This window comes from Bacillus rossius, chromosome 1 (genome assembly GCF_032445375.1).
Source record: "Bacillus rossius redtenbacheri isolate Brsri chromosome 1, Brsri_v3, whole genome shotgun sequence".
NCBI classification, from domain to species: domain Eukaryota; kingdom Metazoa; phylum Arthropoda; class Insecta; order Phasmatodea; family Bacillidae; genus Bacillus; species Bacillus rossius.
Window position 1 is genome coordinate 136,350,544 of NC_086330.1, and position 12,451 is coordinate 136,362,994.

Genomic DNA, 12,451 nt, shown 5'->3' on the forward strand with positions numbered 1-12,451 from the left:
TTAGGTCCCAGAATCTTTCCTGGTTTATGCACCGTGGACATACCAGTCTCATCCACATTATATATTCTGGATGCTGGGATATGAAATTTTTCTTGTACTGTTTCCATATTTTTGAAAAGATCTACTTCAACCTTGTTGAATCCTGAAATTCTATTTAGGCTGGTAGGTTCCGGTTTTTGCAGACTGATTGACGGGTTTCGGTTCAAGAAACCATAAACCCAATCTGGGCCAGCTAATTTAGTTTCCTTATTGAAGGTGTGTTGCATGCCATTTGCCTCTGCTATATCAAATGCCAAACGTCGAAGTTCAGTAATATAAATACAGAAAAACAACCTTGATAGCAATAAAACATGATCAGCTATTTCTTTATCTTGTTCCGCTGTAAATAGTGGCTTTCTTCCCAGGGTTCGTTTTTCTGTTGAGTTTGTTATCAATCGGTCTCTAAATGTTGACCTGGGAATGTTATACTGGTTTGCAGTACTTTTCACTGACTTACCCTTTTTCTCAGCATCAAGAGCTTCCTTCAAACTTTCCTCTGACCATTTTGCTTTTTCAGTTCTCCTTTTCCTAGTCCGTGGCATCTGAAAAATAATAATAAAGGATATGTTACTTGCAAAATTGTATAGGGGTAATATCGCCACCATGGCGCCATTGCCCCGTGCAGGAGTGGCGGTATTGCTCCATTTTGTATCAGTCGTATTGCGCCATTTTTGCACATAACCTAAATAACTATGAACACAAACAAATATGTTAAATTACTTACTAATAATAAGTATTTAACATTATTATATAACTACATGTGTCAGTTACTATTTAACTCCACTTACCTTGCTACAAATCGAGTCCAGAAATTATATGAAAACATAGAAAAAACTATTTATTGTCAATGAAAAAACCATGCAGCCAGAACCGCAACGGACGCTAACACAACATGTTTCAAACTCCTTCCGCTAGATCTCGCACCAATTCACTTCACTCCAGCACGCGCACCTCGTCTGATTCTATAGGTGGCGGATTTACCCCACTCTCCCCTACATCAGCATGATTAAATGAATCACTTTACATGCACCATTTGTTTAGGATTCGCAGTTTGTTTTAAATAAACTTTTTAATGAAGGTTTTTCTTCTTACTGTGAGCAAAATCATTAATAAGAGGGAGACTTTATTACTCGGAAAGTTTTTATTTATTGTGAGGTAACATAGCACCTGCAATGTAAGGAAACACTTCACTGCCTACAGCAGAGTCAAGTATGGCAAACTGTGCAGCAAACAACTGTTGACGGAGAAAGAAAAGCCATCTGGCACAAACAAAATACCTCCTCCCCCTCCCCCCACCCAAGGGCAGATACAGGATTGACTTCTGGGAGCAGATTCGGAAATATGAATACCACGTCAGGAAACAACACTTAATATCTAGATAGTAATAACTTAGTCTAGATATTTGATCCAGACTAAGTTGGTGATAGTATTACATGTCTTTGATAAATATTTAATATAAAAACAGCCCAAAATTTACCACAGAAATCTTTTTAACCATTGCATTTTTATTCTCCCTCTGGATCCACCTCTGCCCCTGCTCTCCATGAATCTACACTTTTCTTGCCTTTCCAATTGTAGCTGGCCATTAAAAAAACTTTACTTCCCCTAGCCCATACCTGGCCAAACAGATAAGATTACAACAGGCCCGAGCAATATTTCACTTTATTACACTGTCATCTGGCACTAATGAACAGATTCCAAATCGTCCCCACCTGCAGTATATTTCTCAGTATTTCCCCTGGCCACTCTTGTTGATTAAGGAATGAAATCATTTCTGAAACCTTGCAACATCTTGCATGGTTACTACGTAACATTTAAAAACATCACTGGGATTACGTTTACAAGGATCCGAAAGCTAGTCTTGTGGTTTTTAAAGCCATATAATAAATAATACACCTGTGCCACAAGCAGTGACCAATTTTTTAATTATAAAATATAGTGCGGTATAATCACCTTTAACATATTGTCTTAAGAAAGGAGAATACTTGCCTATTATTTTGATAAAACATTACGTGTAAAACACCAAATTATATTAGTCAGTTCAACAGTTCTTTACCTTTCTCACGTTAACATTTTCTATATTAACAAGCTACCTATTTCACCATTCACTATAACTGTTGTTACGCTCCAAAGACCACCGGACTAGCTCAGATATTTTACGTTTTGATCTTCGAAGGGTAACTCACAAGGTACACTTGCATATTCGGATGCTGAAAAAGTGAGATTATGTTTCCCTCAGAATATTAGTTATGGGCGATGTTGAATTTCAATGATATCTCTCGTACACAAAATGTTTTTCACTGATTATTTATTTATACCTTAACGAATACACGAGACATTTGCCGCCATATTGCGACAACATTTACAAGTTGAAACAGTATTTTCCTTACAATGAATAAGCTTCATTAATTTGTATCACATGGTGACTGGCCGAAAATTGAATATTAAAACACAGTTCGAAGTTAAGTCCCACAGTTGCACTCAACTTTCGGTACAATGCCGAAGGACAATGTCCTCGGAAACAATGACGAATTTTACTAAGTCTTGTTTTGGGCGATTACCGACAACTGTAGTCACTAAATTCTAATTGTGTCCAAAAAAACAAAAATAAGGTTGATTATAAACCAGTGACGCCCGGACCACAGCCGCGAAATTTACTCTTGAATACTTCATAATAATGTTTTGAGCCACCTACTCAACTAACCACCTCAGTCGCTGTTCAGTAGATGACTGAGGAACCAAAAACGACACACTAGTCTCAGAAGAGACCAAGGATTGCACCATGATGTAACTATCGGCCAATCACAGCACAGTATCAAGCACTCCCTCCAACACCAGCCAATCACAGAACAAATTACAATACATGAAAAAACCCTGTACACACATATCTCAGGTCTTCCCTTGATCTGTCTCTTTTCAACTCCATATCAAAATCGGGGACTCCCAGAATATTTTTTCACTCTAGTTACTCTGTCTCTGTCTTACACCGGATGCATCATTATCGTTTTATCACCTCGGCGTCACTGTTTCGACGCATGCCTTTCTTTCTCACCCTAACTGCCACGCAACTGGCTCACATGATTTCATCATCCCACGGACAAAATTACAAAAGAAAAATATGTTACAGTGCATTTGCGCATATAAACAAAATATTTAAAGCTTAAAAGCCATTTTAAAACACATAAAAACGTTATTATTTAGGTAGAATTCAGTAAATTTACAGATACATGGCTGTTTCATAATAAAGCAAATAGTCTTAAACAATACACAAATATTTGAAACGGTAATTAATTGAGAGAGTACATTAATAAAACATATGTAAACATAAATATTAACCTGGAAAACAATTATAAACGGTAAAATATTACCATCAAAGTTATTTGAAAAGATTCATTGTAAGTTTCAATGATTTACCACTTGTACCACAGTTAGGTAATGCCTGAAAATTATTTAAACAACTTACATACTGTATTACTATTAAAACATATTATTCATAAAAACTTCAAGAAAAATTGGGGAAGGCACTGTTCTGCAATGCTACACTGTTATGGTTAGAAATTCATTTAACTTTCTCGTGAGTAGTGTTTTTTTTTATGATCTCGAGAGAGCAGTATTAAGTTATAAACTAACATGCATGCATAAGAATAACTTACCTCCAAGCCCATTTTCTCATGCCCCATCTGGAGCATCACCATCAGTGACAAGATGACGCCCAATATTCCGTACTGACTGCCCAGCACAGCGATCACTGCATCACGGAAGCTTAAGCCATACCCTATGGGCTGCAATACTGGCAGCAACACCATGTACATAACTGCCCTGGTATGTAAAGAGAATAAACAAATTTACAAACATCATCTTAAAAGGTACAAGTTCTACATCACGGAGACTTAAGGCGATGATGGGGCTTCTACAATTGCAGCGAACTCTACTGAGATGTTGCTTAATGAGCCTGACAAATTAGCAATGATGAGCACTGATGACCCTTTCATGTCATAAATTATTTAATATTTAAAATGTTAATGATTTCCATTTTTATTCATATGAATTTCAGACTAACACACACATATATATAAATAAAACAACCCTAAGTGATTGATATTTTGTCAATACATAAAAAATTTAAGTATGTACTGCATCACATTACCACATTACGTTTAAATTATTTATGCCATACCTCACATTTCTATAAATAAATAAAAAAGGATTGGAAATCGTTATCACCAAAAAAAATTTAAGTTTTTGTTTTTTAACAGGAAAAATCTTACTATTGTATTTTTTCTAAGTAACAAATTTAACTGAATTCCAGCAAAGAAGAAATAGCACATAGCTTAAAAATTCAAGCATTATTTTTTCCAAACTATAAATACACAAATTACAGAAATAAAAAGTTTGTACCTTGATGTGTTGCAAAGAATGTAAGTAAAAAACCCTCGTAGTATATCTTGGGTTTCTATCACGTCAAAAGTGGCATCCATCACAAGAATGCCGATAACGACAAATGCAATTGTTTCCGTAAAAATGTACAGACTCTCCCACGTGAGTTTCAGAGTGCTCGCCAATTTGTCATTGAAAGCACTTTTCAGGAAACCCATGAAAATTCCTAGGAGTGATACCTGTACCACGCCACATGTCCCTGAAATTGTATAAATACATTATATATGTATAATTGTATTGCATGTTCTTGAAAAGTAACACACATACTCCAGTTTGCCAATACAGGATTATAACATACATATGTAAATTTTTTACGGGCATTCCATCTTGTTAACAGTGTGGCCAATAGGACCAAGATTATATGGTGAATTGCGATAAAACTGGACACTAACACTGAAAATCATGTCAATACACCATATAACACCGAAATTCAAGTTAATACACCATAAAGCAAACAAATGCAACAATAATGAAATTAATTAGCATACTTAATTACAACTCAACTCAGATTACAAAAAATGTATATTTTAACATATTAATTCAATGAATGAAAATTATTTCGCATGGAGTTAGTACCAAAATGTATGTAATAAATAGATTGGAAATATGTTTGCTTTTTTTTATATTGCAACTGTTTTTAGTAATATATTTTTACATAATGGCATTGGCACATTTTTCAAAAGCATATATACTGGGTGATTTATTTGTATTGTTCCCAGCAGTTTTACATGATTATTACAAATTATTATATTGTAAAAGTGCACCATGTATCAGACAAAATGACACTGTTTTGGTAAAGTAAGTATAATTGAACAAGTAAGTATCATATTTGTTGAAAATAGTGCTATCTTTATGAATAAACAGATTTCATTTAAAAAAAACACTCTTGAATTTTTTTAAAAACAAATTTGGCCTAAAAATAAAACCATGAAATCTTGGCTCTAGTCATTAGTGGCAAACACAAACAACCAACAAAATACATATAAATAGTAAGGCACCATCGCAGGTTTTGACTGTGGCAACTAAGAAAACATGAAAAAAATTAAAACCAGATGGCTGGACACAGATTTAAACCCAGGTCCTCCAGAATATCAGTACACTGTTTCACCTTAGCACAGTTTTGCTATTGTCCTTTAACACAAATAAATTAAACTCAAAACATCCGAAAAATTTACACAACTTCAAGTGTTTAAAAACTAAACAAATTTGTTCATGAGTATGTGCAGAAATAATTTATCAACTATCTTAAGCTCCGAAAATTATGGCTAGATATATTTCAGGTTAAATATATAGTTTTTACAATAAATGCTTTCCAAACAAAGTCACAGTACAAGTATTGTTCTCCAAGCAACTTGAACAGCCTACTGACTTTACACTCATAAAAAGAGGTTGGATACTAACTACATGGTGTAGTAAGTAATGATGTAATGGTTGGCTAACCTGGGAGTTACCAAGATGGTGAGGGTCTATACACATGTATGTAGTACGAGATGATTGGAGACAAAATACAAACAGTGAAATAAAGAACAATATATGGCGCAGTCGGTAGGATTAATATGACGAATATCTTAGATGTACGCGAACCAACAGTGTTCATCATTTGTTTGCATGTATATTAGTAATAAATAGTGTCGGCCTGTAGTGTCATTTGTATACGACATGGCGGCCGGTTTCAACACTCCAGAAAAATTAATTTAAGTGAAAATTGGAAGAAATTTAACCAAGCATTCAACATTTACTTAGAAGCATCGGACTTGGTTTTACAGTCAGAATCACGTAAAATCGCGATCTTCCTCAACATTGCGGGTGAAGAGGCTTTAGATGTCTACAATACCTTCACTTTCACTGATGAGGAGGTTAAGAATAAATCGTTGGCAAATGTACTCAAGAAGTTTCAAATGCATAGTAACCCCAAGAAAAATATATAACATGCACATTTCTTGTTCTACAACAGAAGTCAAAGAAAAAGTGAACCATTTGACACATTTTTAACGGATTTAAAGACACTAGTGCATGACTGTGAGTTCAAAGATGCTGACGACCTACTCCGAGACCACGTTGTATTCGGGACGCTGGATCGCCCGACCCAAGAAAAAGTTGTCAAAACTGGCGGGGCTTCTTTGGAAGACACAGTTCAACAGTTTCGAACTGCGGAGGTTACAGCTGCCCAGGCCAATCAGATACTGCAACCTAGTCAAAAAAATCCAGATCACATCAGCATTGACAAAGCAAAATACAAACAGAACAATACTCAGAGGTCGCCCAAACAACCAAGCATGTCACGTCATAATGAAGAGTGTATCTGTACATGTGCACGTGTAAATATTCTTCCTCTCAAAACAATTGCCTTGGTGCAGCAGGTGGAAAATGGCGCAAAGCTACAACAAGGATCAATTTCCCTCGCTGCGTACAACAACTCTAAAAATAAAATTGTAGGTTGCTGTGACTTGACTCTGTCTCATAGGAACATCAGCTCACTTGAAAAGTTTGTGATTGTTGATGAGGACTCTGTACCTATCCTGGGCATTGGATCCTGTGACCGTCTGGGTTTGCTGCAAAAAAATGTGATTGTTGAAGTACATGGACCAACCAAGCAAAGCATTGTCGTGGCATACAAGGATGTGTTTGCAGGCATTGGTAAGTTTGAAAATGAATACAAAATTAAGCTAAAGGATAATTGCATTCCAACTTCAAACCCCCACATAGACTTCCAAATAAAATCAGAGACAAACTGAAAAATTAGTTGGACAGGCTATGTCAACTTGGCATTATAACAAAATGTACACATCCAACAGAATGGGTAAACCAGCTAGTCATTGTAGAAAAACCTAATGGCTCCTTAAGGCTGTGTCTAGATCTGGCAGACTTAAATAAGGCTGTTGTCAGAGAATATTATGAAATTCCCACTGTAAAAGATGTAATTGCAAGGATAGGAAATGCTCAATGTTTTAGTGTCTTAGGCACATTAGCCTTGATGCGAAGAGTGCGAAATACTGTACTTTTTTGACTGTATTTGGCTGCTACCAATTCAGGAGATTACCGTTCGGCCTGAACATCTCATCAGAGTACATTACAGAGACATTTGGTAACAGAGGGTGTCATGATTTACGTTGATGACCTACTTATCTTTGCTGAAGACGAACCAACTCATGACAGAATTCTGCTCGAAGTGTTGGATAGAGCCAGAAAACTTAATGTCAAATTCAACTTGCAGAAGTTCCAGCATAAAGTGAATAAAGTTAAATATGTTGGCCACACTTTCAGTGGTGAGGGGGTCGGCCCAGATAATGACAAAATTTCAGCGATTCTTAATTATGAAACACCTAAATGCAAACTAGACCTTCAACGTTTTCTGGGATTAGTGAACTATGTTAGAGATTTCATTCCACAGTTCTCTGAGGTAACCGCTCCTCTGAGACACCTGTTACGGAAGGATAGTGAATTTGTCTGGGATCCTAGTGTGCATGGTGCTTGCATTGAAAGATTGACAACTATATAAGTAACAGAGTCACTCTTGCAAACAATTGACAATGCAAAAGAAATTGTAATCCAAACCAATAGTAGCAAAGAAGGAATAGGCTGTGTCCTCCTCCAAGACAGCAAGCCAGTGTGCTATGCATCAAAGTGCCTCTCGCTAACAGAGGTAAATTATGGACATATCAACAAAGAGTTTTTAGCAATTTTAATTGCTTGCAAAAAGTTTCATCAATACGTATATGGACGCGAGGTTATCTTTCAAACAGATCATCAGCCACTGTTGTCAATAATGAAGAAAGACATTCACAAAATTCCATCCAAAAGGCTTCAATCCATTAAACTTTAGCTCAGCATATACAAGCTTGAATTAGAATACGTCCCTGGCTCAAAATTGTTTGTGGCTGATGCCCTGAGTAGGGCTTGCTCGAAGGCTGCAGTGAATGACGTTGATGTGTCCCTAAATGAAGTAGTGCACACAATCAATATGTCAGACGAAAAAAAAAAGGATCTTTCAACAAGAAATAGACAAGGAAGCGGTCTTAAGGGAATTGAACAAATTAGTTTTGAGGGGTTGGCCAACTTCTAGAACTAAGGTACCAGATATTGCTAAGATGTATTACAAGCTGAGAAATGACATCACAGTAGAGGATGGACTAGTGTTTCTAGGGGACAGAATTGTTGTGCCCGTTTCTCTGAGAGGATTTGTGTTGCAAAATCTTCACCAATCCATTTTAGGGTGACCAAAACGAAGGCCAGAGGTAAAACCCTCTTCTACTGGCCAGGCATGGATGTGGATATTGAAAACTACATAGCCAAATGAAGCTTGTGTGAAATATTAAGTGCCCGGAACCCAAAATAACCAATGATCTTGCAGGAACCACAGACACTGCCATTCTACAAGATTGCATGTGACATTTTAGAATTTGACTCCCGTTCTTATCTTGTCCTGTGCGATTATTACTCCAAGTGGATAGAGTTAGTGCCACTGCGGTCAAAAGATGCACATAACATTGTGAAGGTTCTAAAAATAATCTTCACTACTCATGGTATACAGAGTATTATGGTAACTGACAACATGTTTTTCAACTCTCTGCACTTCAGGGAGTTTAGTGAAAAGTATGGTTTCAAGATGCAAACTTCCAGCCCATACTATCCTAGAAGCAATGGCTTGGCTGAACGTGTGGTAGGCATATGTAAGAGTATGCTGAAGAAATGCAAACAGAGTCTACTTGACCTACACATCATGCTGTTGGAGTACCGCAACACCCCAATGATGGGCTCGAATGCTAGCCCAGCTCAGCTTCTGTTCAGCAGAAGAACACGGATCCAGCTACCGATACGTGACACACTGCTAAAACCCAGAGTCGTGCACAACTTCAGTGATGTGCAGTCACGGAAGGACACCCACAACAAAGCATATTATGATAAAAATGCTCAAACTAGAAACTTGGGTCTTGAAAACGGTGACAATGTTGTTTACTGGGATAAGAGTGTTTGGAAACCAGCAAAGGTGGTTGGAGAAGAAGGAAGCCCACGCTCCGCGTTAATTCAAGATGAACAAGTAAAAATAAAGAGGAGAAACACACATAATTTAAAGAAGTCCTTGGTGAACAGGGAGTACCAGCAGAAAGAACCACAGCAGAACTAAAATATGTACAACCAATGCTATTGGTCAGACAAACTTAGTGTGATGAGGATGATCCCAGAGCAGACTGTTCAAGGTAGTGGAAGGGGCGGGGAAGTGGAGAGGAACCCAGTGTCGGGAGTGAACAGGAAGAGGGGTTCAAAGGATTTGGACCTGAACATAGGGAGACAGCAGGAGTGAGAATAGATCGAGATCCGTTTGTTGAGTCGGCACACCAACCAAAGAGGATGACCAAGACACCGCATTATCTTGAGGACTACAGACTGAAATAAACTTCTTCACAGTGATGTTAACTGTATTAATTTAAAAGAGAAATCTTAGTTTTGTATAAAGGGAGATTTAGTAAGTAATGATGTAATTGTTGGCTAACCTGGGAGTTACCAAGATGGTAAGGGTCTATACACATGTATGTAGTACGAGATGATTGGAGACAAAATACAAACCGTGAAATAAAGAACAATACACATGATATCAATCCTTTAACCCACATATGTTACACTTGATGTGTAAAAAGCCACTGTGAACCGCACATTATTAGAAAGACAAAATAAAAGTGCAGATGTAATGTAAATAAAGAAAGGATAAAATAATTTTAAATTTTTCTCACTACTTAAGAATTAATAAAATGGCACCATAAGTTAAATACAGAAAAGTTTTTTTTTTATTAATTTACTCTGTAGATTCCTTTCTATGTCATAGTAAAGTAGTATATAGGCCTACAGTTGGTTCTGTAAATAATTGCACACAGCATGCAAGTTTGTAATATTGTAAATAATAAATAATCATATTTTTTGAGGGTTGTATTAACAAGGTGTCTGCCTGTTTTTCCATCTTGGATTGGCAAGTTTGTAGCTTGTAAACACGATAAGACTTCCAACTGAATTTTTCTCAGAAATTGTAATACAGTGGAGTCCTGCTTGTCCAAAGTCAGATAATCTGAAAGAGTTCAGGGTAAAATGTATTTTTTTTTAAAACAGGATTTTTTTGCATTTTAAAAATAATTTTTTTATATATCTTGACCCAATAAATTATTAATTAGTGATTACATGATTTAATAGTGTAATAGGCTATGTTAACTGATAAAGTGATAACTTAATGATTCTAAAGATGTATTTTATTGCTTGCTGTTCCATTACTGTTGTGATATGTGATGTTGGCATCTATGAGAGTTGGTATCTATGAAAGGAAGTGGTAGAGCGGCAAGTGGATCGTGATGTAATGGTGGAGAGTGAATGTAACATAATGAGTAGAGCGATTTTGAATAAATATGTGATAGTCGTACAGTGTAATGAGTTGATGTCCATTTAAACAAGGTGAAAACACAACATGGCGCAGTCGGTAGTAAATCGCATAGTGTTCGCAACGTGACCTTAGTGGTGTTGTTTCGTTGTTGTGCCACGTGGAGATAGAGGTTATACAGGTTTCGGCGCGATGGAATCGTTTAAGCCACCGCCGGCGCTGCTTCTAGATGGAAATCTGTGTGAACACTTTCGGCGGTTCAAACAGAGCTTTGATATTTTTATGCTGGCGACTGGATATGAGTCCAAACCATCGGCAGTCAAGGCGGCGATGTGGTTAAACCTCATAGGAGACGAGGCTGTTGAGTTGTTCAACACATTCGATCTTCCAGCGGAAGACCGTAGGGATTTTGAAAATGTGTTGCGAGCATTTGAACATTATTGTAACCCTGTAAAAAATATCGTAGTTGAGCGGTACAAGTTTAATTGCCGATCTCAGGAAGAGGGAGAGCCGTTTGACTCGTTTGTGAGAGATTTAAAAAAGCTGGTTCAAAGTTGTGACTTCAAGGACCAGACAGACAGTGTTGTGCGGGACAGAATAGTTTTGGGCATTCGGGACAAAGGGCTGCAGGAACGTTTGTTGCGTGAACCGGATCTCAGCTTGTCACGGGCAATGGAACAGTGTAGGGTGGCTGAGCTAGGCAAGCAACGTGCCGACGCTATACAAACCAAAGCTGTCAATCCTGTTAATCGGCGTGAGGATTCGTCGGATGATGAAATTCACCCGAGAGGAGGCACAGTTGAAACTGTGTGGCGAAATAGAAGAAAGCAGAAATCAACTGAACAGCAGCATACAAAGGGGGGGCTGAACAGAAGCATGTGCAACAAGGAAGTCCTAAGTGCCGAAGGTGCGGGAGGGTACATAGGAAGAATGAGTGCCCTGCCTTTGGAAAAAAATGTTACAAGTGCATGAAGTTCAATCATTTTGCAACCGTGTGCACCAACCAAGTTGAAGAGGTTAGGTTAACGGGAGGTGAGATGGAAGAGTTCTTTGTCAGCACATTAGAAGTGGCAGAAGCAACGATCGGGGTGGAGGATGCCAAGCCAGGCCGAAAGGAGTGGATCCAAGAAATGTGGGTTGAAGGTAAGACTGTATATTTCAAGCTTGATACGGGCTCAGAGGTAAATATCATATCACAGAGTATTGTGAAGCAGCTGGCTCGCCCAACCCAGTTGAAATGGTCACACATAACACTCGAAGGGTTCGGCGGCAAAAAAGTGAAACCAGTGGGTGTCATTAAGCTAATGTGTGGAGTAAATACAGCAGATGGTGCTCAGGAGTGCCTGGAGTTTGTTGTTGTTGAAGATGGTAGCTGCAGAATGCCCATTCTTGGACTGCCAGGATGCGTGTGTTTGAAGTTAGTTTCTCGCAGTTTTGTCCACACCTTACACAGTAGCGTTTTATCGGAAGATAAGTTCCTCTCAGAATTTGCAGATGTATTTCAGGGAGTCGGGTGTATTCCGAACAAGTGCACATTGGTAGTAGATAAATCTGTTCAGCCAGTTGCTAAACCACCTCGAAGAGTGCCCTTTGCCTTAAGAGATAGATTAAAAA

At 37.8% G+C, this 12,451-nt stretch overlaps 1 protein-coding gene across 12 annotated transcripts in view; it reads right to left on the reverse strand.

Annotated features, from left to right (window-relative positions):
- Positions 1–12,451, reverse strand: part of LOC134546194 (sodium/hydrogen exchanger 10-like) — a 405,401-nt gene that overhangs the window by 348,308 nt on the left and 44,642 nt on the right. For 11 of the 12 annotated variants that reach the window (XR_010079098.1, XM_063388786.1, XM_063388787.1 and 8 more), the window contains 2 exons: positions 4,438–4,675; positions 3,693–3,858 (listed from right to left, as the gene is read on the reverse strand). Coding sequence is in view for 11 of the 12 variants with exons in the window: in XM_063388786.1 (XP_063244856.1) it covers positions 3,693–3,858; positions 4,438–4,675 (404 nt within the window). In the remaining variant the exon portion in view is untranslated. Of the gene's footprint in view, positions 1–3,692; positions 3,859–4,437; positions 4,676–12,451 lie in introns of those variants that run through there. The other variant, XM_063388801.1, reaches the window with a different exon arrangement.